Source organism: Thamnophis elegans, chromosome 4, assembly GCF_009769535.1.
Source record: "Thamnophis elegans isolate rThaEle1 chromosome 4, rThaEle1.pri, whole genome shotgun sequence".
In the NCBI taxonomy this organism is placed as follows: domain Eukaryota; kingdom Metazoa; phylum Chordata; class Lepidosauria; order Squamata; family Colubridae; genus Thamnophis; species Thamnophis elegans.
In genome coordinates, this window is record NC_045544.1 from 92,027,361 (window position 1) to 92,054,828 (window position 27,468).

The following is a 27,468-nucleotide window of genomic DNA, read 5'->3' on the forward strand; positions in this document are numbered from 1 at the left end:
TCCTTACATACTACTCGCAGCTTTTTCCATTCGACCTCGTGAAACTGGGAGCCTAGAGGGAAAGGAGGATACTTAAGAAAAATCCCTCAGTCTCTAGACCAATCAGGCTGTGACTAAACTCAGTTGTAGCCCCTCCCGCCTTACTACAGAAAAGAAACATTCAGGCGAGGACCAATGTTCTTTCTGACAAATTGGCCATTAAGAGACATAGATATGAACAACATCTATGTACTGTGCAAGGAAGACAATCAACAAACCAAAAAGGGAACAAAAAGCCTGAAATATCTCTCCACCAGCAATCAACACCCACATGAACACAGATTAACACCAAGTTTAACATCAGACCAACAATCAAGAACTAAACAATACTTCAATCAAGGAATGTCAAACAAGATAACAGTAAACCAATCAAAGAACTTCTAAGACCAATCTCTACTAACACTGATGATGTTACCTAGTTTGGGTAATGAAATATCTGTAAAAAAAACAACCAAGATCAGAGAGCATCAAGGACCCTTCATCATACAGTGTTAGAAGCCATGGCATATCTTATTTAAAAATCCATACATACTTCATAACTAAGTTCTAATCAAAGCATATTATATCTTATTGCAATGTTTGAACCTAGCTTTGAAAAAGGAAACTGAAATCCTTAAAATATTTTAATTTATATTAATTTCATGTTTACTTTATTTCCTAAAGTCACAATTTATTGGAAACAAATTAGTTTGAGGTTTTTCAGTAAAAATAACTGGTAAGGGTAGGAAAGTAGAGATTATTCTGATATTAAGTATTCTTTTTGTCATTTCCATTTTAGGGAAAAGCTTATCGTAACCAGCAGCTTGTACTCCTCCAAGAACATCTAGAAAAATATTACAGAAACCGTAGTCGCAAGTGGATTGTATTGTTTCCAGAAGGTGGTTTTCTTAGAAAAAGAAGAGAAACCAGTCAGGCATTTGCCAAGAAAAACAATTTGCCATTTCTTACACATGTCACACTGCCAAGACTGGGAGCCACACAAGTTATACTGAAAAATCTGGTAGCTCAGCAAGCAAATGGAACTTTGGCGGGTGAAAAGGTTCTTTTATCAGGTATGGAACATTTTGAATATTTATGAAACAGCTGGTATCTGATCAGAATCTTAAAAGTAGTCTGAGGTTTTATTCTGTACTATATTGCATGCATAATTTGTTACACAACAATTTGCCTAAATTAGCATTGGGGTGTCTTGTAAATTCAACATTTACCCAAAGCTGTGCAACACTATTAAGCTACCAAATAATTCCTTTTTAAAATTCATTCTAATTTTCTTTGCTGCTTTGACCTCTAAAGTCTTGAGTAGCTCCTAAGGTACTTCAGGAAAGCTTTCTGACAGGCGAATGTCAGCCTCAAATCAGAAAATCAACTCCAGAGGAAGGCTAAAACTATCTTTACTGAGATTGGCAATATTAACAGAATCTTGCAAGACTGATTGCACTGTACCTCCTCCTCCTTTTATACTTCAGCGAATTAGGAGGCATCTCCCTGAGCTACTTCCAAATGATATTGCCTTACTCTGGACTTGAAAAGTATTTTGGCTTCTTTTGCCTAGGTAATGATTCTTGCATATTTCCATCAAGATCATCTTTATACCAGATAACCTTACATGGGGATTTAGAATCTGAATAGTATCTTCAACCAAACGTATAAAGGCAGTTCTACATGTAGTTCTCTTCAGGGACCATCCTTGGCATCTGCCGCATGGTTAGTGGTTCCCTCTGCGGTTTCCTTGGGTGGAAGATTACTCTCAGTCTTTCTGAGGAGTGGAGGGAATGGAGGAAGGTAACAGATGGAAGGATTTGTTTTCTGGAGGTTAATAGATCCAATTTTAAGGCAGCTGGTCTTTGCTGACAATTTCGCTTCTGATCTCAGGCTGTTGCAATTTCATGGGGTCTTAGAGAGCGAGTCTTTTGCCATCAGGGACGATGGCTGCCCAAATAGCTGTAGAGACCACACCCAAAAGTATCTCATGCAAATGCTGGCATTGCTTCTTTGTTTTTTCCTTCTGTTACCAGATACCAGAAGATCGGTATATTTTCACATAGGCCACCATAAAAATAATTTCCCATTTTGATCAGATTTAATCAGTTTAGGAGCTTATATTCATCTAGAACTAACGACATCTACACTGGTTCAATGGCAAACTTGCAGAACACAAACAGTATTCAGACCACCTTAGTCTCACATGCAGAGTCAAAGCTGCCTGGAATAGATTTATAACATTGCTTGCTGCATCTTCCATGATTAAAGTACTGTAGGAAGTAAGGGATCCAGACAATGATAACCTCAATCCCATATACTGGTTTTCATTCAAGCAAGCCTCAACTGGACTTATGATAACCAGGGCCCAACACATCAAACTATCAAGTCTCAGTTCTGGGATCAGTTTTTGATGTTCACACATTTCTATGGACCCCTTTATGATTCTTATTGTAGACTGTCACGAAAATAATACTTGTCAGTGTCTTAGGAATGAAATTTGCCACAAAATACAAGTAGTCTTTGAGTTATGACTGTAATTGATCCTGACAATTACAGCCATAAATTATGATGGTCATAAAGCGGATCACCATGGAACTAGACCGGATTTTACAGTCTTTTTTGTGGCACTCGCTATGCAAATGTCACAGTCATTAAGCAAGGTTGTGGTTAAAGTTTATTATGGGCTGGTTTGTGCCAGACATCGGAAAAGTATACACAAACCCCCATAAATTGCAATGATATGGTCATGGTGCGCTGTAAATGTGGCCAGTTGCTGAGTGCCCAAAATGCAATCACATGACAATGGGGAGGGGGTGACTTTGGAATTATGAAACTGTTGAAAGTAGCTTTGGGGGGCCTATTATAACATCGAATAGTTGCTATGTGACTGGTTGTAAGTCAAGATCTACCTGTACCTATATGCATTAATAAACAATATATACAGTATATTCTAACATAGAACTAATAATACATTGCTTAATTTTTAAAAACTAAACCAGATCCATGTGTTTTGAATTTGTTGAAAAACAATCCATTGGCATTGCTTTTAACTGCAATAGTCCTATAGAAACAACAAGCACACAACCGAGTGAAATTGCACCTTTAGTTAGACCAAATACTATTTTCATATGAAGCAGGCTACTTTTAGTGGAAAGTTACACAATAATAATTATGTAAAGATCTAACCAATTTACCCTTTCAATTAGTTTAACAACTTTCTAGACTTGGCTATCTATTTATTTTGCCATTTTTGGAAATGGCTTCTGTGGACCTCATATACTATGATACTACAAGTCTTCTCATTTGTTGCTTTTCTACTCATAATACTTCTGTAGATTTCTAATTTTATTTATTTATTTGATTTCTTCAGCCATCCATTTCAGCACATGATTTTAGTTGGTGTACATCATAAAAACATAAAACAATTATAACTGTAACAAATAAATATATATTATATTAAATGCAATATTAAACTGTGGGAGTTTAATTGAATTACACACTTCATTACATGTATATAAATTATTATGTAAGTGAATTTAATAGGTGGTTGCAAAATCCACTTATTTTTCTGTATTCCAAAGCCTCTATGATAAACAGTTGATAATGATGATATTCAGATATATAGGTAGTCCTCATCTTAATGAACTACAATTGAGCCCAAAATTTATGTTGCTAAGTGAGAAATTTGTTAAGTGAGTTTTGCCCCATTTTACGACTTTTGCCATATTTGTTAGTGAATCACTGCGGTTCTTAAATTAGTAATACGGTTGTTAAGTGAATCTGGCTTCCCCATTGACTTTGCTTATCAGAAGGTCACAAAAGGGGATCACGTGACCCAGTGGCACTGCGACCGTCATAAATGTGAGTCAGTTGTCAACCATCCGGGTGTAATTCCCATGACCATGGGGATGCTGCAACGATTGTAAGTGTGAAAGATGGTTATAAGTCCCTTTTTTCAGTGCCTCTGTAGCTTCAAACAGTCACTAAATGAACTGTTGTAAATCGAGGACTACCTGTATTGTTTAATTCTCTTTCCCACTCCCAAAGATTGCATGTTTGCATTCATTTTCTATTTTGTTGCTACATATGCATACGCTGTGACTAAGTATACTTGAACTGTAATTTAGCATTGCAAATTTTTTTCTTCTGTTCTTTTTTTTTTAGCTTGGTACTGTGAGGATTTGCATTCACATTGAGTGAAAGCAACTGTGCTTCATGGTGTATTCATATGAAATATTAAGGCAAACTATTGTTCTTGGCAGCAGCCTCTGACTGCAAGAAGCCATGAGAGAGAAATGACCTGTTCAGAGAAATAGATACATGCATACTGCACTCTGCAGGGTTTCATTCAAATCTCTATAGGCTAATTTGGTTGCTTTCAGAGGAAGCAAGAACTTGGAGAATTCTCAAGAGGAGCAATTCTGAAAACCATAAAAGTCTTATTAGGAGCAGTCTCTGAACTAGATACAAATTTGTATTATCTTCAAGTAACAAAACCGAGAGCCTTTTAAACATTTTAGCCCCTTCATTTATAGTTTTTCTTGAGGAGCATCTAAATATAAGTGATTATGTTTTTCCTTTTTCTTGAAATGTCATTAGACGATTCAGAACTATAGGTCCTTTATGGGCTGGGATTGCAGTTGAAACCTATCATAACTGCTAAAGAGAAAACTTAGTTTCTAGTATCATCAGAATTGGTTATCTCTTGCACCCCCACCCCCACCATTATCATGTATTTCAAGAGTCAAAGAAATCTTCTACAAGATTGGGCAACCAGCCCACATTTAGGGCCATTTGCAATGCCCAGCACTCATATCACTTTGATTTACAATATTTTTTGCTGGAAAACAGTGTTTACTTCCGATTTCTTGCAAAGTGGGAATGCATATATGATTGCATCATTTGCTTAACCACAGCAAAAATGGTCACAAAATCGAGTGCAGTCACCTGGTGACCTGCTTAATGACACTCTTGATTTCCAGGCTCAATTACAGTTGTAAGTCAAAGACTGCCTCTATTATGGAAGCAACAGCAGTTGTAGCAATCTTGCCCAGCCTGTTCTTTGTCCTGTTTTTGAAAGCCCACAAATGTGCTTTAATTATAGTTTCATATAACATGAATACTTGGATGAATACCAAATACGAATAGTAAAAATATAAGTATAGATTAGAAAAAACCTAGCTTAAAAAACAGTAACTGTGAGAAGGACCCTTAGAATCCTAGTGGACAGTCATTTAAACATGAGCCAGCAGTGTGTAGCAGCAACCCAAAAAAATAATACACATTACCACATTACAAAAAAGTTGTTGAGATTTGGGAAAAGTACAAAGAAGAGCAACTAAGATCATTAATGGCCTGGAGACAAAAATATATGAAGAAAGGTTGTAGGAATTGGGTATGGCCAGTCCAGAGAAAAGAAGGACTAGGAGTGATTTGATAGCAATATTCCAGTATTTGAAGGGCAGCCACAATAAAGAGGGGTCAAATTATTTTCCAAAGCACCAGAAGACAAGACAAGAAACAATGAATGGAAACTAAAAAGAGGGGTCAAATTATTTTCCAAAGCACCAGAAGACAAGACAAGAAACAATGAATGGAAACTAATCAAGGACAGAAGCAACCTGAAATTAAGGAGAAACTTCCTAACATTGAGGACAATTAACCAGTGAAACAGCTTGCCTTCAGAAGTTGTAGGTGCTTCATCACTTGAGGTTTTTAAGAAAAGACTGAACAGCCACCTATCTGAAATGGTATAGAGTCTCCTGCTTGAGCAGAGGGTTGGTCCCTTCCAGCTCTATTCTGATTGAAATCATTTGTGTCTATAGCTTTTTGAATAGATATAGCCAGTACTGTGCTCTTTCCTAAAACTCTAATTAATCTCTGGATTTTATCTGCCATATTTATTGAAGTATCTATATGGAAAATGTTAGGAAAGATGCTTGCAATGTGGGCAATATTTTCAGACTATTACCATTACCATGTTTAATAATAGTTAATATTATACCCTCACATTTATTTATTTATTTATTTATTTATTTATTTATTTATTAGACTTATATACCGCTTCATAGGGCTTTCAGCCTTCTCTAAGCGGTTTACAAATTTTTTTTAGCAAATTGAGTCAGCAACTTGCCCCCACAGTCCGGGTCCTCATTTCACCCATCTCGGAAGGATGGAAGGCTGAGTCGACCTTGAGCTGGTGAAATTTGAACCGCTGAACTGCAGATCACAGTCAGCTAAAGTGGCCTGCAGTACTGCACCCTAACCACTGCGCCACCTCGGCTCTTCAGCACATCTTACTGTGCTGTCTCATCATAGCAGGGCAGGAAGCTATTCCTGAAAAGAATAAGTGAAAAATTTTAGGCGTTTAAACCAAGATAATGTTATTCTAGTTGTCCAGCTAAAGCAAACAGGAAGCTATATCAAGAAGCAGCAACATAAGAAGATGCTGGGGTTGGATTATTACTCTGATGACAACAGCAAAGACATCATTTCATATTATGTGGGTGAAGGCATATGGTAAGCCACTGCTGTATTTTAATAAAATCACAGAGACAAGTTAAAGTGACTGATGATTTAGTACTGGCTACTGGGTCTCTCATGCTGATGGCATTCAACATGCTTCTGAGGAATTGCTGAGATCTTTCAGAGTACTAATAGTTTTTAGGATGTGGCTAGATGAAAATCTTCTGGATGTCTAGTTGAAGATATTACTATGCAGGAAAAGAAAATCCAAATGCAAGCACAGTTTTATAATGGGAACCAAGATGAACATATTGTTTAGTGATCAGGTCATGAAAAACAAAAGAAATTGTGTTGCTTTCATAACAAAGAAAGTGCTTAGAAACAGAACATTCAGTGGTGACCAGATAAAATCAATTAGATTTTGCAGACAACGCTTTCAATATGAAGATTATCTACTAGTGATGCAGAAGAAAAAGAGGTTGCTTAGTTTTATGGTGAAACTAATTTTTTTAATGTTTTTTTAATAGTTTTATGTTGCTTATGATTGGAAACTGGTATATCAATGTTGGAAATGGTAGGAAGGAAAATGTAGTTGGACTACATGGCCTAGGAAATAGAAAGAAGGCAGGAGAAAGCCATTCTTTTCTGTCATCTAATCAGTTCTTCAAAACAATTAAAATGATGCCTACATCGCCAGCGTACACATAAATCAAATTAACTATATCACAAACTGTTTTATCCAGGTTCCAAATTTAGCTAAAACCAGCCCATTTCTATACTACCCCATTGATCATATACCTAGCATTTTCAAGGAGAACTTAATAAATTGCTTTGAAGTCCTAAACCTCATTGCTAGGAAGCCAAAGGAACTGCGGAATGAAATGAAGAAGTTGTTAAGGATGAGTGTGAAAAGAAACTTGTAAACGACCAAGAAACAGAAGAAAGCAACCTAAATGCTAAAACAAATGGTGGAAATTGACAAGAGAAGCTGGAGCAAATCAAATCAAAGCTGGCTTGATGGCAAATCAAAAAGGAGCATGTAACTTGGTTTTGGCACTTGCAATTTGGCATTATCTCGAACTTTTACCACAGATAATAATAGTAGTCCACTTCTGAATATCCTTCCTCATAATATTTCCTAATATTAATTTTTATTTAGTTAACTTTTGTAATTTTGTAAAGTTTCTAAAATAGTTTTAATACTTACATTAGAGTAGGTATAACCCTATGAGAATTTTTAATGCATTTTAATTAATTTCTGCACAAATCCCATAATGTCTGTCTCCTCCTAATTTATTGTTCAGCTGCTACCACTGCCAACATTTTGAAATGTGTACAGCCGAGCCAGTCTCTCAGAGAGTTCAGTATTGGCTTTTGTATTGAATAGGCATTTGGTCATTGGGCACTGCAAGAATAGAATAAAAATCAGTAACAGTTCCAATTTTGATAAATGAGATTAATAGATCTATTCTGAACTATAACAATACATGATTTTGTAGCTATTGTTAAGGCATTAAATCAGTTGTATTAACATGCTTTATCCTCCCATATGCATCGGACTGTATCTAAATGGTACAATACTAGTGTAGTGAAATAACTATACTCATGTTATGACAAGAATATTCATGAAAAATTCAATTTGAGGAATGTTTATAGCCCCGCTTCTTTGCTCTCCAAGGACTTGACACATCACATCATAGCAAACCTGTATACAATGCTTTATTGCAACACATACCTTCCCCAACAACAGGCTCTGGGTCAACAACAGGTTCTGGGTCAACTCCACCCTTCTAGGACTTGCAAGGTGATGTAGGTAAAAGGTAAAGGTTTCTGTCTAATTACCATATAGGTGATAATGAAAATGCTGATTTAAGTGGAATGTAGATTACAATATTATAGTTATTAAGAAATGTATCACTTACATTAATCACCTTTGTGCTAAACAGTTATTAAACATAAGGGTTCTCTGTGTCAAAGGCATATTTACTAAAGAACCATGCATATTAAAGAATAACAAGAATTATCTCTCAAACAGAACTGAGAAAGGAAGTTCTAGTTCTTAGTACCAAACTTCCTATATTCCTGTGTAGAAATTGGATCTGAAAATAAGATTTTAGAGCTAAGCTAGTGATACTAGAAATTGCAAGCACTTTAAAGTTACTTATTGGCCTGGTGTCAGTTCTTTTGCCTGGAAAGAATACACAAACATACATTTAGCACTTAGCATTTATAGCTTGAGTTAAGTGCTTGGCTTATTAGCCATTCACTTGTTGATAGAACACCAAATAATGGTGTTCTAGTGCTCATGGATTTTTTAAATTCATATTTTAGCCACTATTTTATTATTATTTAAGTTTGATATTAGAACAATTCCATTAACACAGAGTTGCCTTAAGATGGGCAGCAAACAAATTTAATAATATAATGTAATAATAAAAACATAAACTACCATATAATATATTACTTGGCTTATTAAGAAATCAGGACATTTTTATATCCAGTATTTGATGTATAGTACTGATTAAAATTAGGTATATTTAATCAGTACTATTTAATCTACTATTTAATCAGTATAATCAATATATGTAGGTAGCAGTTGGCAGATTAAGAGAATTCTCCTTTTGTTATCCAAGTTAAGAAATAAACATTTTGAATATACTACGTGGGATTTGGTATATTTTAGGGACGAATTATTAGAATGATAATATTAATGAAATTTTATATTAGAATTACGATACATGTGATTAAAAGTGTTGTTCTCTTGGTTTCTTTCTTCTATAATTTCTTTTTTTAGAAAGTAAATCAAAAGGTCTTCAGTGGCTGATAGATACAACTATTGCATATCCCAAAGCTGAGCCCATAGACATTCAGACATGGATTCTTGGCTACAGGCGGCCAACAATTACTCATGTACATTACAGGTATGAAATGCACTTTCTGTCTTCAATTCATTTTAACAGGCCTGGATTTGAAATTTTCCTAATGGGACATCTCAGAACATACAATTCTGTAGAAATATAAGCAGCTTTAGAAGTTAGTGTTTTACTTTTTGGGCATGCAATTTTGCATTTGGAAATGCTGGAAAGTATATTTTAAATCCTGGTTGTTATAAATTACAGTTCCAAGTCTAAATTAGTGAGCTTGAGGAAGAAGCCCCTTATATATGATTAGGCTTTAGCACATGTAATAGTAAATATATTTAAGATATCTGTGATAAGCTTGCAAACACAAAAAGAAAACTTCCTAAGAGTTAAATAAGTATTAAACAAGAATGAAACAAAATAAGACCCCAAAAAAGTTAAAACCCTGCCTGGAACAGCTCTTTCTGCCACTTTTTCTTGCATATTTAATATTTACTGCAACAGCAACAAAGTTCGTGACGATGGTAAATCAAATCTCCTTAACCGAAATGAACTACCAACAATAACTCTCAGCTAAACAACTTGAAATACCATCAGAATAAATACTCGTGTAAGAAAAGAAAAAAATATTATTTGTATTTCTAGGTGTGTTTCTTTTTTAATTTTGTCTCTTCTAATTTAAAAATATGGGGAGAATATGGAACAGAGTGAATTTCTTTATTTTCCTTAAATTTGTTTTCAATGCTGCCAGTTTCTGCAACTTACAAAACAGTAATTTAAAAATAGGCTGGTTAGTACTTAACATTAAATAATAGTGTTCTTCTTCCTGATCGGTTGTAAAATATAGGATTACATGTTCCATCACCCTTCTGTCAATGTTTGGTGTGAAATCCGGTGAAGAACCAAAGCAAATAAAAAAAAGGTTTAGTGCAGTGTTTTTTTAAACCTATTGGTGGACACTAATATTTATATCTTTAAAAGGTGGGAGAGACTAATGCATAAACAGATACTAATGTAAGTAGTAGGTGAAAGACCTCAAGTTACTGTAAGCAAATGAGCTCAGGTTACTAAGCAATAAGGTGATAAAACAGGAAGGAAAATATCTCCCATAACCCAAGAGGAGGGGGCATTTTGGGAATGCAAGTCACCACAAACAACCACAACCACAACCATTGCAATTATATGGGATGAGGTGAAAGACTTTGGCCTTATATCTCTATATAGCAACTTGATTTAATTAATTCAACTCATCTAAGAACTGTGGGAATAATGTGAGTTATAGTTCAACAGTTTTGGAGAGTACCAAATTGTGGAAGATTTTCTTAGTGCTACCTATACAAGCTGGAAGGAATCACCGCTTCACTTGAGGCTTCTGTTTCTCTTACTGCTTTTTTCCCATGCATCCAGAAGAGTTCTGTTAGCATTTAGTTTCAATTTTGCTTTTATAGTATGCTATGCAGATTCTTATAAAATCAATTAACCCTATTTTAGAACACCATTTCAAGCAACCATGTTTCAACAGTGGGCAGACGTGATAAACAATAGTAAGAAATAAGCTAGGATTCTATAAAATGAAATTAAGTGGTAGAAAAAGCCATTTTCCAGAGTGAGTTTGCAGGATGGTCCAGAGATGGTATTATCACAGCCAATTGGCCTCGAGACTGGGTTGAAGCTGAAGCCACACCTCTGGGCTCCTCTCCTCTTACTCCAGTTTCAATCCAGTCTGGCCAAAGAGAGGTTGTAAATTCTTGACTCCTGATCTGATTCAACTTTTCTGGACCATCCTCAACTCAGCTTGCTTCCTTCTCACAAAGAGACCCTTCCTTCACCTCTCAGTAAGTCCCTGCTGATAGCTGTGGTTTTTTCCAGCTATTCAAGGGTAAAATCTCAAGGTTTGGAGGCTCCGGTGGCTGGGTTGCTGTCCCAGTGGTCATTTTGGTCGGCGACCACCTGGAGCCTTAAGAGGGCAGATCGGCGCCGGTGTGGGCTAAAGGGCTCTGGTTTCCAGCCCAGAAGCCTAAAAGAGTGTGCCTTGCTGCTGCAGCATTAAAAGAGCACAGAAGAGCGTGTGGGTCGCGTGGAAGCCCCAGGAACAGCAGAGGCGGCTGGGGCGCAGCAGTAGCAGACTCCCTGAGAAGCCACAGCAATCCCGAAACACGTCTCATGTTTTCAAATTCAGAGGGCGCGGCAAAAAGAGGAGCTTGCCATTTTAGCTGCGGAGGTGGGGTGAGGAGCGAATCGCAGGAAGCACGAGGAGTGGTTGTAAGTAGTTGCATGATGGCGGGTAGATCTCCTCCCCCCATATCTCTTGGAGAGGGGACTTCCACCAGGCAGTGTCCCACTGCCTCTTCCAGGAGGCTTAAAGCCTCGGCTCACACTCGCCCTTCCCGTGCCAGCCAAAGAGATGAAGCTAGGAGGCACGGGGCCTTGGTGAGAACTTTCTCCAGGGCAGAGAGGTTGAGGACTCTGCAGGACAGGATCAGTCTCTTCCCCTCCAGGTCCAGGTCATGCCTAGGGGGCTCTTCCAGGCAGGATTATCCCCCTAGGTCAGCAGATTCCTTGAGGGAGTGCAGGGGTGTGTGTGCCCATCCCCTTCCCCTTTTTCCATGGAGGATTTTGACAAATAGATAACTAGCCAGGGTTTCTATCCCTAGAGACTCAGCTGGGAGGTAGAAATCCATCCAGGCCAACCCTGGAACCTACCCCCAGCCATAGTCAGGTGCCTGGGGAAGCCAGCCGGGACTCCTTGGATATGGAGGACCTGCCTGTGGGCCTTCAGAACCTCATTGAAAGAGCCATTGCATCTGGTGTGGCTGCAAGCATGCAGCGCCAGGGGCCTCGCTCTGCCTCTCAGGGCGAGGTCAAGGTCCCCAGCTCTTCATCAGCCCAGCCACGGGGCCCTTCCCAGGCAGTCTGCCCCCCTAGATCCCTGTCCTTGGCAAGTGAGGGGTCTGTCCTGGGGGACAAGGCGCAGCGTGACCCAGATATTTCTGAGGATGAGAAGGAACTGGAGCCTGTTCCCTCCTAACTTGTTCCGGTCCCCCCTACGCAAGGCGTGTGCCACTGCTCAGCTTGGGGGGGTGGGGGCGAGGGGGCCAAGGAAGGTGAGCCAGCAAGGAAGCCTCAGGGCACGGTCTATTCCGAGCCAAAAGTGGTTAAGGAGGAGATTCCTGCTCCCGACCTATTCCTGGAAGTCGTTAAGAGACAGTGGGAGACCCCTGGGGCCTTCCCCACCCCAGGCAGCAATGACAGATGGTTCTATAACATCGAACCAGATTTCTCCCAAGCATTGCAGATACCTTTGGTGGATCCGCTGGTGGTGGCCTTGGCTGTCCCAGCATCGCTGGTACCCAAGGATGTGGCAGACACCCTGAAGGCAGAGGACAGAAAGGCAGAGATGATCCTCAGGAAGACCTTCCAGTCGTCGGCTTGGGTCATTAAGGTGGTGGCTTCCGCCTTGTTTTTCAACTATATGGCCATCCTTTGGATGGAGCAGATTCAGGTGCACATTCCACCGGAGGACGTATGCCTACACCAGGACATCAACAAGTTAGTGGCGGTTGCTCAGTTCTCAGCTGACGCTACCTTAAACTCCATGAAGGTTGCTTCCAGGGCTATGGCATCGTCCGTCGGATCACCTCCTGTGGCTCCGTCGCTGGCAGGCAGACAACAAGGCGAAGTGGCAACTAGCGACAGTTGCCTACATGGGGGGGGTCCCTCTTTGGGACTTCCCTTGACCCCATCCTGGTGGAGGATAAGAACAAGAAGAAGGCGTTTCCAACATCGACCAAGAAGATGGAGCAGAGGTCCACGCCCTATTATCGCAGGTCAGCACAGCAACCACAGGAACAGGACACCCACTAGAGCAGGTACCCAGGGGGCAGCGTGGATAGGCCATCTGACAGGGGATTCAGTAGGGACAGACCCCACTTCCAGTCTCAGGGCAAATGTCCCTTTTGAGGAGGGCGTGGTCACCCCTTCCACCGGGGCAAGTCAGTCGCCCGCGACCCCACCCATTGGCGGCCGCCTAGCTCTGTTCGCAGACGCCTGGGCGGAGATATCCACAGATGCCTGGGTCCTCAGTACGGTGACCCATGGTCTCCGCCTGGAATTCCTTTCCCTTCCCCCTAATTGTTTCTGGGTGTTCCCCCCGGCCAAGAACGTTAACAAGCACCAGCAGATGTGGCAGGCCCTCCAGCACCTGCTTGACATTGCGGCCATAGAGAGAGTCCCTGAGGACAGGAAGGCAAGGGGTTTTATTCAAACCTGTTCCTAGTGCCAAAATCATCGGGGGGATGGAGAGCCATTTTAGACCTAAAGCTCCTAAACCAATTGTTAGTATATAGACGTTTTAAGATGGCTTCCCTCAAGTCCATTCTGCCAGGGATCCGGGAGGGTAACTACATGGCATCCATTGATCTCACGGAGGCCTACCTGCACATCCCCATCCTCCCCGAGCATAGGCGTTTTCTCCGTTTCTCCTACTTAGGGCTTCACTACCAGTACAGGGCTCTACTGTTTGGGTTGGCTTCGGCCCCCAGGACCTTTACTAAGGTGTTAGTGGTAGCGGCCGCCCATCTGAGGGAGATTCCCATCAGGCTTTTCTGTTACCTGGCTGACATCCTTGTCCAGGGGGCATCTCCTGCTCAGATTAGATTAGACCTCCAGCAGGTCATTGACACCCTCCAGGGCTTAGGGTTCTCGATTAATTTTGAGAGTACTCTCTCCCCATCCACCCGAATCCTAACACCTGGGGACGGTGATTGATTACCAGTTGGGCCAAGTGTTTCTTTCCCCGGATCGCAGGTCCAGCTTGTTGAAGTTAATTAACCAGATCCGGAAGGATCGTTGTGTTCCTGTAGCCCTTCCTTCCAGCTTGCTGGGAAAGTTCATCTCATGCATCAAAGTGGTCCCGTGGGCGCGACTACATGCCAGGATGCTCCAATGGAGGCTGCTGCCATATCAGAGGGCCGATTCCAGCAACTCGACGCTCAAAGTACCAGCGACACCGCAGGTGCTGATGTCTCTCAACTGGTGGATGTCCCTAGCTTTGCTCAAGGGCTGCAAATTCAGGGAACAGGAGTGCCTCATACTGACAACAGACGCCAGCCTGTCGGTTGGGGGGTTAACCCTAGGCTCCCAGCTGGCACAGGGCCGGTGGTCAAAGAACGACCTTCAACACAACATAAATTGGCTGGAGCTTCGGGCAGTCCATCTTGCCCTACGACGGTTCCAAACCTCAATAGAAGGTCATCACGTCCTCATCTTAACAGAGAACATTGCAGCAAAGGCGCACATCTATCAATGGGGCACACAATCCAGAGCATTGCACACCGAAGCAATGTCGCTGGGATACTGGGCGGAGAAACACCTGCGCTCCATCTGAGCGGAACACATCACCAGCGTCGACAACCATCAGGTGGACTGGCTGAGCCGTGAGATGGTAGACAATGAAAAGTGGAGTCTGTCCAAGGAGCTCTTCCAGAGGATCTGCCAGAGATTTGGGAGACCGGTGGTGGACCTGTTCACCACTCTGTCCAACGCTCAGCTGCCGCGATTCTTCTCTCGGTTCCCAGCTCGGGGAACAGAGGGGGTCCAAGTGGCTGGTCGGGCTGCTGTAATCTTTTCCCCCCTACCTCTCTTTCCCGGGGTCATCCAGAAGGTAGTCAGAGAGCAGGCCGAAATAATCCTAGTGGCCCCCTGCTGGCTCAGGAGGGCTTGGTTCGCGGACCTGCTGAGTCTGTCGGCAGGGAGACCGTGGAGGATTCCCCAGGGGGAGGTGAGATTGCTACAGGGGAAGTTGGTTCATCCAGATCCACAGTGGCTCCAACTGGCCATGTGGAGGTTGAGCGGGAGCGCCTGAGAGGCTCCCCCCTATCCCAAAAGATGATCAGAACCATCGAGGCCTCCCGCAGACAGTCAACCAACAGGATTTATGATTCCACTAGGGAGATATTTATCTCCTGGTGCCAGGCCGCCCACGTGACCCCCTCCAGGGGCACAGTCCCTCAAGTCTTAGATTTCCTCCAGGAGGGTCTGGACAAGGGCCTGTTCCTAGCCACGGTTAGAAGACAGTTGGTGGCACTGGCCACAGTGCTACCTGGGGAGGGGCCCACTTCGCTACCTCATTTGCCCTTAGTTAAGAGGTTCGTCAAAGGGGAGGGCATCTTCATCCACCACCAGTCCACAGGTTTCCTATGTGGCACCTTCCCACGGTGCTACGGGCCCTTATGGCCAAGGCTTTTGAACCACTCCGGTTAACCGGAAGCTCCTCACTTGTAAGGTTGTGTTCCTGGTGGCTATCACTTCGACTAGGCGAGTCTCAGAGCTGGGGGCTCTCTCCTCCAGGGAGGATCTATGCACATTTCACAATAACAGGGTAGTGCTACGCCTGGACCCGGCTTCCTGCCATAGGTAAACACGGTCTTCCACCGGGCGCAGGAGGTGGTTCTTCCGGACTTCTGCCCAGACCTGACCAGGGAGCAGGAGTACAGTTGGCACTGTTTAGATGTAAGAAGGGCCTTACGGATTTACGGACGGCAGAGTTTCATAGGTCTGAGGCTCTGTTTGTATCCTTCCAACCCTCATCGCTAGGGAAGAGGGTCTCCCCGTCCACCATTAGCCGGTGGAGCTGTCTGACCATTGCCCTCACCTGCAAGGCAAGAACTTGCCGGTTCTGGCCAGCATCATGGCCCACTCCACTAGGAGTGCGGCCACCTTGGCGGCCTGGGCCTCCCAGGCCCCTATAGAAGACATCTGGAGGGCAGCGACGTGGGCATCCCTGTCGCCCTTCATCCGGCACTACAGGCTGGATGCCTTCGCATCTTCCGATGCGGTGTTCGGCCACAGGGTTGTGCAACAGGTCCTGTCGGATCAGTGATGGCCCACCCTTGGGACGAAACTTGGGTATGTCCCATCTCTGGACCATCCTGCAAACTCACTCTGGAAAATGACAGTTGGTCTTACCTAAACTGTTATTTTAAGAGGTGTTTGCAGGATGGGCCAGTTCCCACCCTAGGTTAGATAGACAGTATTGGGGGGTGGAGGTGTCTCCTTTGTGACTTGTTTTCAGGATCTTGGGAGTGCATACTGCATTGAAACTGGAGTCAGAGGAGAGGAGCCCAGAGGCGTGGCTTCAGCTTCAACTCAGTCTCGAGGCCAATTGGCTGTGATAATACCAATTCTGGCCCATCCTGCAAACACCTGTTAAAATAACAGTTCAGGTAAGACCAACTGTCATTCTTCCCCATAAGAGTGGAGGAGAGGGAGAAGGTCCAAATCTTTTGTGCAGATTTATTTTAGGAAGTTTATGTAATACTGAATCATGGTATAATATATTGCAACATATGTCTGTTATTTGTGAGAAATCTTGATGAATACTTAAAAGTTTTACGTGATGGAAAACAGCAAATGTTCCTGTCATTAAAAATGGGAAAAATAAGGTATTATAGAATTATTCTGCAGTCAGTCTCACATTAAATCTTTGAAACATTTTAAAGCAGATTATAAACTATTAAATAAGAAAACACTTCCAAGAAATGCTGTCATTAATTGGAGTCAACAATTAATTGTGATTAATTCTTGATTTATCAAGAATAAGTCTTATGAGATCAGATATTCTGAACAAGCTTTCTTTTGTTAGTGCTATAGACTTCAATAAAGCATTTAACTTAATAATTATATATTTATTATAATAAAGGTGATTTGTGTGTATGTGTATCCATCCTGTCTTTATAGTTTCCATGTTATCCTGATTAGCAAGCTGATTGAATGTAGGGTGGTGGCACATCAATTAAACTTACTTGAAAATTCAGTCAGTGCTAATTACAAAGTTCTTTGTCAAATTGTGTATCTCACTGACTACCTTCTCTAAATTGAATTTTCCTGTCCAGTGAAAAATGGGAGAGAAGCCCTACTGAGATTCCCACCAACAGGGAGATGCATTTTTCAGGGATTTTATAGAATTCTTCTTAGAAATAGACCCCCTCCTTTGGGGCAATTTTTTCCCTAAATATCCAGTTATCCTCTCCCTCCTCTCAATATGCACTGTTTTCAGAGACCTATAAAATCATGGTTCTTCAGATTGAGATGAATAAGATTATATAACCCAAATGGTGTTGTAGTGGTTTGATTGATTTTTATTCTTTATTTTCATATATTCATTCTTTAAGCTGCTTCATTCTCTGGAAATAAATTGGAGTAAACTCCAGATGGTATTACAGAATTCATTTTTGGTCACATACTGTTTAACACATTCTTTAATAATTTGAATTGGGTGACATAACTTAATGTTCTAGAAAATTGCAGTAGCATTCAATTACATTGGTTAGCTAAGGCAAGAGATGTGGTCTGAAAACAACCGATGAAATTTAATAGAAACCAATTCAAAGTTCTTAAAAATAAATCACATAGAAAGATATCAAATATATATCTTGGCTTAGTAACAATATATGTGAATAGGATCTTGAAATTGTAGTTAATCAAAACTTATCATGACTGTATAGAACTAGCCATTAAAAATAAATAAATGGAGCTTACAGTATTTGCAATACAGTCATTAGGTGTTTTATTATATATGGTCCCAGTGTGACACCTGTAGATAACACTGAGGTGGACCCTTAGTTGTCTCCCGACTCCATGTCCCTTTTTATAGAAGAGTGCAGAGATAGTTTTGTCAAGATTGTACAAGAGCTATTAAGAAAGCTATTAAGAATCAGTAAACTACTGAGCCCTGGGAAAGGAGGAAGTATAGGAAAGAGACTTAAAATAATTCCACTTTGATTCTTTTTGGTGTAATGGGGAAAAAGGAAGCACCAGCAAGTTTTCAAGATTTGGTTATTTACCCTACAACAGAGGGTTCCAAAGTTTCTTAGTTCACAGTGCCCGCCCATAAAGGTTCCTAAACCATTAACTGCAGTGTTCCTGGCATAGCAGCAAACTCAGAGTTGTGTTTATTAAATAGCAAAATATGATGCTGTATTATGAGTAAATATGCAACCTTGTTATTTGCTCAATGAACAAAAACACTCTATATTAGTTATGTCCCAATTCTGTGATTTTTGTTAAAAACATTTCTAACATGAGAATGCTTTTATTGAGATTCCTGTAATCTATTTTAATAGATAAATGGTACATTCAAATCTATGATTAGAACTGCCCCCCAAAATGGGATACATCTGGACTATAACACAGTATGCAATAATGTAGTATTCTATAATTTGAACTACTGTGTTTCCCCGAAAATAAGACAGGGTCTTATTTTCTTTTGCCCCCCCCCCCCCAATGTTGCTTGGGTGTTATTATTGGGAGGGGGCTTATTGGTTTGGGGTTGCAGGGTGGCTGCTCTCTTGCGAGCAGGCGCCTGAAGAGCCGGGCACAGCGTCAGGGACAAACTGCTGTGTTGCACTGTCGCAGCAGCGCAACAAAGCCGCCATGAGGTGACCACGCTCATGAGCAGCCGCCTGGCAACCCCCCTTTTAGGCCGGGCAGAGTGCCACTCATCGACCCAGTAATATCTCAAAGGCACTAAGCCGCATGGCGCTCTGCCCGGCTGGAAAGGGAGGTTGCGTGAGCATCTGTTCAGCCCCAGCTCATGTGCCTCCCAGCCTCACCATGTCCTGTGCCAGCTCCCCCTGCAGGGCCAGGGCACCGTTGCTGCCACACTGCCGCTGTCATGCTCCGAGCATAACTGGCTTCCAAATTCCGGAGATCCACTGCCAAGTCTTCCAGCAGCGGCGGCTCTGGGACTATGCTCTATGGTTGTAATCTGGCTGCGGGAAAACTCTCTGTCCCACCAGAGTCTTCCAACAGCCAGCCCACAACCATAGAGGGTAGTCGGATCTCCGGAGTTTGGAAGCTGGTTATGCTCAGAGCATGGCGGCGGCGGTAGCAGGGATGTAGCGGCAGTGAGGCCCTGGCCCTGCAGGGAGAGCTGGGCCATGGCATGGTGAGGCTGGGAGGCACGCAAGTTGGGAACAAGTGCTCGCGCAACCTCTCCAGCCGGACAGAGCGCCACGTGGCTTAGTGCCTTTGGGATATTACTGGGTCGGTGAGTGGCGCTCTGCCCAGCTTGAAAGGGGCATTGCTGGGCGGCTGCTTGCGAGAGCAGCTGCCCGACAACCACCCATTCCAGTTCGGCACAGCGCCACCCACCAACCTAGCTGTATCCCAAAGGTGTCAAGCAATGTGAGCGCCTTTGCCCCCCCTCCCCCGGCTCCTGCAGCTTTGCATCTTCGGGATATCGCGAGGTTGGTGAGTGGCGCTCTGCCTGACTGGAGAGGGGCGTTGTCCAGGGGGCTTATTATTGGGGGAGGGCATATATTTTTGCCACAGGAAAAATATGGCATGGCCTTATTATCAGGACATGTGGTAATTTCGGGGAAAACACGATACTTTTCAGCATCTTGAATTGTATTGTAAGTAGAAAGGCTTTAGAGACAAAGAATCATACCAACAGAAAGGACAGTACAAACAGGTTCGTATTATGAAAGATGTTTCTGAATGCCTAAATCTTAGATCACCAGTTCATACTATTAACAGAAGACTGATGCTCAGTAGGCTTGCATAAGAGAAGCCCAGAGGCACATGCGTTAGAGAGCTTACTAACAGAAGCAGCTACTTCATGACCTTTCTGTATCTTCCTGACAAGGATGATGAGAATCTGAAATTGGCAGTGAAATTATTAAAACAGATATGTATTGGTTCAAATGAATAGAAAATATTCATTCAGTGAATTAGCTTTCTTGTACTAGGCTAGGAAACTCAAATACTTTGGCCACCTAATGAGAAGGAAGGAGTCACTGGAGAAGAGCCTAATGCTGGGTAAGATTGATGGCAAAAGAAGAAGGGGACGACAGAGAATGAGGTGGCTGGTGGAGTCACCGAAGCAGTAGGCATGAGCTTAAATGGACTCCAGAGGATGGTAGAGGACAGGAAGATCTGGAGGAATGTTGTCCATGGGGTCAAGATTGGTCGGACACGACTTCACAACTAACAACAACAACTAGGCTAGGGCAATAAATGTTTCTCTGAAGACTATGCTAATGGTAACATCTAAAAAAAACCTTGGATTTTTATTGCATGGAAGGGTTTTTTTTCACTCTTAGGTATTTACTTGGCAATAAAGAGGAAATCATTGCTTTGTAGGTTGAAGATTCAATAAACTGATGACAGAGGGAAGGAATATGTTTTACTTGTTTGAAATCAAAATGCAGGACCCAAAACAAATAATCAAGGCTTATTGAAGTGGTTATTAAACAACACATGCTAGTGGGACTCCTTCCAAAGGATATTGAGAGAGACCCCACCAGATATAGGGTCTGTCTGCCTATCAGAAAGACAGGAGAGACTAATATATAAGCAGCAGATGATGTAAGCATACATATTCATAGATTAAGGATCTCAAATTAATATAATAAATCTCAGTTACTTCCCAGCCTGCTTATCTTCAGGAAATCAAAATGGAGGAATAAAGCAATACTGTAAAACAAAAAGAGAGAGAAAAGCATCTCCCATAAATCAAGAGAGGTCAATTTGGGAATAGCAGATGCCAAAAGGAACACATCTTTCATTTTCAAATCTATGAGAATTTTTCTAATAAGATAACATTGTAAATATTCCTTATCTCTTTATATGTTAGCTTGATTTAGTTGATTCCATTCATTTAAATATTGATTTTCCTAAACTTTCTCTTGAGGACTTAGTTCTTTTTTAGCATAAATCCTGCATTTCTGGTTTTAGGCTTATTGCAACAATATCCTAGTGATGAGCCTTTCTGAAACAGGAAATAAAAAGCCATAAGACTGTACATAATGCATGCAAGAACCCAGATTTGCAGAGCCAGGATGCTCTCAACAAAATTAAACAAAATTAATATTAGATAATTTAAGAGACATTGTATATAATACTGGAAAGAGGTTGGTGCTTTCAGGCTGAGAGCTTCTCAGATTTTGAATTTAAATAAAATTAAGTAGCTATTCCATCATATCATTGTCAAGAAAAGTAAAAGAAAAATGTGATAGGAAACAGAGCAGATCACAAGTAGCAAATGGCATAATTTTCTCATGTTTCACCATGATTGAATCATAGCAATTGTACAATGTAAGCCACACATGGAAGCACTAGGTAGAGATAGTATTGAATATGTTAATTTTTCTTTTATAGGATTTGTCTTCAAAGACTGAGGTAAATAGAAAATAAAATCAGAGCTAGAATTATCAGCCCTTATATATGTATTGCATATTCATATCTCTGAATATTTAATTGTTGATTCTCTTTTTCAGAATCCAGATGAGATATTTAGTACAAGATTTAAATTACTATTTTTTTTGTTTACAAAATGTAGAGGTCTCTGAAGGAATAAAATGCAGCTTTTAATGAAATATAAGACAGATGCTAGAGTTTGAACTGAAAGCCAGAATTAATGTCTATTTTTCTCTTAAATAAATAAATATTATAGATTGTTTTTTTAAAAAATAAGCTGTGTAAAAATTGAAACGTACTAAATCCTGATGGAGTTCAAAGAAAAAATGAAATTATCTTAAAAAATAAAAACATTTCATATATCTAATTCTGTATTTCTTTTTAAATGCAGAACTTTTCCAATTAAGGATGTACCCATTGATCCTGAAGCACTCACTGTTTGGTTATATCAACGGTTCGTTGAAAAGGAGGGACTTTTGTCACACTTTTACAAGACAGGTACTAAGAATTGTCTAACACCAACACCACCAATTTCTTAATCAATGTAGGTGTTGTTGTACTGATACACAACTCCTATTTATATTCTTATTTTGTTGGTCTACCACGCAATGGATACGTCCTTGGGTTAGTCTCCTTTCTTGAGATAATATATACTTTTAACATGGACATTAAAGATTTTGTATAATAAATCTTTGATGTCCATTAGACTTTTGTTGACGCCTAATCATGGAACAAAGAAGAAATCTATAGTAGAAACCACAAGTTATTTCATAGTTTGTAGATTTGTCTAAAAAAAGGTTCAGGTGACTAGAAAAATAGCAGTTATTGAAAATTGTCCTGTATCTCTCCTATTGCCATGAACTTTTAAAGTTTTGTTAAGAGACAATGACACTTGATGAGTGAGTTATTGAACAATGTTATTGTTCAAATAAATGCATATAATACATTAATCTTATATTTAAATACTAGTTCACCACACTGTTTCATTGCAGAAATGCTGACATATTTGCTTCTTTAATTTTAGAAAAATTCAAAGAGAATCTTTTAAATTATATATATATCTAGAGCCCTTCTGTTTAGATTTGATGCAGTGTCTTGCTTTGTGAGCAAAACAGTCCCTTGATAAGCAAAATTATTGAAGATACTCTGATTCCTTTGTCTATGTGGGTTCTTTGAAAAGGAAATCCTATCTCAAGGTCAAGGAATTCAGCTCTGATGTTAATCAGAGTTGAAGCTAAACCCCAATGCTTACCCAAACAGAAATTAAACAAAGTTACATTCATTTTCCATTGCTTGACTAGGATTTGATAAGAAATCAAAACATTGGTGAAGCTAATTAGTGGAATAAACATTACTAAGATATAAAAACAATAATTACTCCAGACAGGGAAATGTTTGTAGATAAGAAACACAACTGCTTCCTAATATATTGATGATCATAAAATAAAGCCAGGGTTTTATCCGGTGTGCCCTGAGTTCTTGTTAATTCCATGATATAGAGAAAAAAATTTAGAAAGGTAAATTGAACTTCTCACAAAATGGTGGGGTTTTTTTTTTCTGTTTCAGGAACATTCCCTCCTCTGCAAGGACAAACCGAAGTTGTTTCCCGAGAGATGACTCTTAGCAATTTGTGGCTAGTTCTTGTACAGTTATTTGCATTTTTGTCAGGTGGTATGTGGTACTGCATTCTTCAGTATTTTTATGAATGCCTATTTTAAAAGGTGAATGAATGGGACACAAGGACACAATGAGGAACTTGGGTACTTTACAGAATGCATCATGTTATGTGTTCAAATATGAATATGCCAGTAGAAAGGAGCATACTGGATGGACTTTCTCTCCTTTTGGGGGAGGATTTTAAGCTCCACTAGAAGAAAGGATCAACAATATAGTGACCGAATGATATATTTTAAGAATTATCCATATTTTTAAAAGGGGTGACTTCAGCATACCTATGTCAGCAAATTCAGCATTTTAACAGGAAATTCAGTTATGCAGCCATCAGAGGTGAATATCTGTAGCAGAGAATGCTTTTATCACCGGTAGTATTCAACACTGTAGTTAAAACTCCAAATCTTCAGCAACTCTTTCTTCAGTAGTCTGTACTGCAAGTCTTGTGGTAGAGATCCTTCATCTGCACAACTCAAATTGTATTGTAATTAATTATGCTGGATCTGTTTAACATAATTCACAGCCCTGGCTATGGTATTGTGACTGCCCCATGATATCTGTTTAGTAGCTTTTTTCTTTTAAAAAAATCTTTTGAATACTGAGAGATCTTGTATTGTAAAACAAGAAAAGGAAAAGTATACTGCAAAAAGACTTGCGGTGTCACAAAGTGTTGAAAAAATTGTGCATACCTCATAGACCAATCTATTTTTACCATGTTTTTGTCATTTGAACCTCTTGTGAATATCCTCTTGAAAGGGTGCTTCAGAAATGGAATGTCATTAATCTGTTTCCTGTTGTTATTATAGAATGCATTTTGTCTTTCTTTCTTTTTTCTTTCTCTTTTTTCTTTCTTTTTTTCTTTCTTTCTCAAGATGCACTTTTAAAAAGTGATAAGGAGCATAGCTAGACAGAAATGTAGATGCTGTTTCTAAGAACTAGTATTTTGGAGGGCTATTAGCAGTTCAGAAAAGTCTGGATTTTCAGCATTGCAATACACGAGTTGCCATAGATTTGGCAAAATGGTTTTGGGTTTTTTTTTTTAATTTTTAATCTTCAGAGAGGCCTTTATTTTCATCTGATAAAAAAGAAGCACTGGAAATTTGTGTGGGACAGTGTGTGTACATACATGCCAAGCACCTAGATGCTTTGCTTATAGGAAAAATAAGAGGAAGTTAGCTTCATCACCAAACAGAATACCTAGTCATTGAACAAAACAAAAAAAGGAAGATAATCTGCTTTATAATCCAGAGCTGTTGTAAAATTCTCTGAACTGTAAAGGGCATTACTAAATTTATCATCTTATTGAAATATGTCACTGTGATATGGAGTTTAACTGAAGAGGCAGTTTGGCACTATAACAGGGTTCCAGGTGATCACATTACAGTTTTATAATAATTTTGAAGAATTCTGTGTTATTATCATTCTTTGAATGCTTGACATAAATACTGTGTGACTGCATCATTATAATACAAAACCATTCCTAGAAACCAGTTTCTAATTTACACGTTCAGGCCTGTACACTAATTACCAAATGTTGTCTTTTCTGGACTGTAACCTTTTTTCTAAGAGCAAAGTCAAACCAATAACAGTTGTCTGTGCTGAGTTTGAGATATATATTCTTCTGTTTTTGTTCTGTTTTTGTTTTCCCAAATTTCATGAGAACCAGCTTTGGTGAGTAGTATATAAAATAAAAATATAAAACCACACTATATTTATCTTTTGTTTTGAATGGGGTAGAAGTACAACCAAAATTTTTTATATTATCTATATAAATGCCATAATATGCAAATAATACTAATTTTAAACTAGAATACCTTTTATTATGTATTATGGCAACAGTCATAGTTCACTCTAGGATAATGTATATTTTCAACATCATTATAATGACATACAGTAGACCATTAGTGTGTCATTCAGCTGTGAGTATTAAGGTACACTTTAACTATTTTTGAAACATGATCAATTGATCACTAATGTAAGAAAAAGAAAGCCATTAAATTAATTCTAATGAAGTGCAGGATTTTGGGGTAAGAGTACTTTTAATTGCACTTGCCTTTTTGTGCTGATAATGATGATGTGTCCATTCAGTTGTGTCTGACTTTTGGCGATCTCTCCATATCTTCTGGTTTTGCACTACTTCTTTAATGTGATACCTTTATAAAGCACTTATAAAGCATTTCTAAGGCATTTTTAAAGCACTAGTGGCCCTTTAATTATGAATTATGTTTGTGATTTTGGTAAAATGCTATTATGCTATGTCCCATTAATTTCAAGAGACATTTCCAAATGAGGTGTTTCGGTATAAACTGCATTGGACTTTTATTCTACAGTATTTGCAGTGGAAAACATCAAGAAATATTATTGTGCCTTCTTCATGGCTGAATCAGGAGAAACTGAAGACAGCGGTTCCAGGAACTTCTCAATAAAAGTATTTCTCTGCCCAGAATATAAAATGGTTAAACTGTTTATTCGGCAATAATCCATTGGACTTCAACAGGACCAAATGATCGAATTTAAGAATGCAAAAAGTGTGTAGGAAGGAGTGTGTGTGTGTGTATACACACACACACATATGGCTATGTATGCAATGTTATACTTAGCTGGCAACCAAGTGCAATTTATATCTGATCCTCTACCTTTTCCTTGCTTGCCTGGGTCACCTGCTGTTCTTGAAACCTTGTGTTGAAATTATATACCTATAGAATTTGTTAATTTCAGATCATAGGAGTAGCACAATATTATTTTTAGGCCAGAAGTGATGAGTTTGACAGTAATAATGCTGACTCCATAGAAAGCAATACAATGTATATATTTCAGAACTCTTTGTTCTTGGTGTTTCAGGTAATCGCTTGGCACGCCCTGTGAATTTTCAGGGTCAAAATGATGCATTATTTCCTTCTATACAACTACAAAGTGAAACGCCTTTAATAATCTGCATTAGAGGGAAGGGAAAGGTTTTTTCCTAGCATAAAACAAAATAATAGGGCTATGCACTTCCTTGGATCTGATGCCAAAAAGTGTTGAGAGATATATGAATGTAGCTCTCATCTGCAACTTAGTAACACAACACCCCCTAAAAAAAACCCCCAACCACGGCTGCTTTAGAGAGTTACAGAGAAGTAGTATAGCACTACATTCTTGCTTCTGTGCTCTCTGAAGCTGCTTTGTGGAATTTAGGGCTAGCTTCAAATGCTTGTATTCTGAGGGATCTAAACTACTTCACCTCCTTTCCTTTCTCAATTGGAACCTGCCAGAAAGGTAGGGACAGCTCCTTGTTTAATTGGTTAATATAAATTCTTAATGGTTAGGGTTGTTTTTTTTAAAAAAAAATAGGACTTAAACTTTATGGAACAAAAATAGCTCTCATTTTGTCCTCGTCTTGTGATGAAAATCTGAAATACTGCATATAAGTATAATCTTTACTGTCATTGTACTTAAATGCAACGAAATTGGTTTTAATCTCACTGGTGCAAAATTATAACAGAAACGAAAAAAGAAAGAAGAAAAAAACTAGTGTGTGCATGGAGTGATTGTGGTTGTATTTAAAAGTCTTCTTGTTCCAAATTCAGAATACCAAAATGGTATTCACATTTTACACACCCTGCTTTGCTGCAGTCTGATATATTGGCTTTTAAATCTTTAGTCTTTTGTTTGCCAATTGGTTGACATGCATGATTCATCTAATCTCTTCAGGAAATTATAATCAAGTATCGGTAGGTCTCTGATTTCTCTCTGATGTTTCTGGCACTGAAAAGACACTCTGGTTTGAGATGCTTACATACATATTGAATTTCTGAAATGATTCCTAGAAAGGGCTGGCTGTTTGGGCTTTTTCACAGTGGAAACTGGCTCTACTATTTGTATTGAACAATCTTTCTCGGCCTTGGCAGTTTTAAGAAGGGTGGACTTCAACTCCCAGACTACTCCAGTTAGGTTTAGGTTAGGTTTATTGGTTTTGTATGCCGCCCACTCCCGAAGGACTCCGGGCGGCTCACAATAAACAGGGGAGGGAATAAATAAGACAATACAAACAAACAATTTTAAAATCCACAACAGTCACAATTAAGACGGGGCTGGGTGCTTTAACAGCCCCCAGCCTGCCGGAACAGCCAGGACTTAGTAGCTTTACGGAAGGTCGGGAGGGTAGTAAGGGTCCGGATCTCCACGGGGGAGAGGGCTCCACGGTTCCAGAGGGCTGGAGCAGCAACAGAGAAGGCTCTCCCCCGGGGGGGTCGCCAGCCAGCTTTGG

General features: G+C 40.0%; 1 protein-coding gene across 4 annotated transcripts in view; it reads left to right on the forward strand.

Annotated features, from left to right (window-relative positions):
• Positions 1-24,995, forward strand: part of LPGAT1 (lysophosphatidylglycerol acyltransferase 1) — a 63,799-nt gene extending 38,804 nt beyond the window's left edge. For 3 of the 4 annotated variants that reach the window (XM_032215677.1, XM_032215674.1, XM_032215675.1), the window contains 4 exons: positions 818-1,091; positions 9,281-9,407; positions 21,940-22,046; positions 23,115-23,266. In XM_032215677.1, the coding sequence (XP_032071568.1) occupies positions 818-1,091; positions 9,281-9,407; positions 21,940-22,046; positions 23,115-23,266 (660 nt within the window). Of the gene's footprint in view, positions 1-817; positions 1,092-9,280; positions 9,408-21,939; positions 22,047-23,114 lie in introns of all 4 variants that reach the window. The other variant, XM_032215673.1, reaches the window with a different exon arrangement.
• Positions 24,996-27,468: the final 2,473 nt, after the last annotated feature.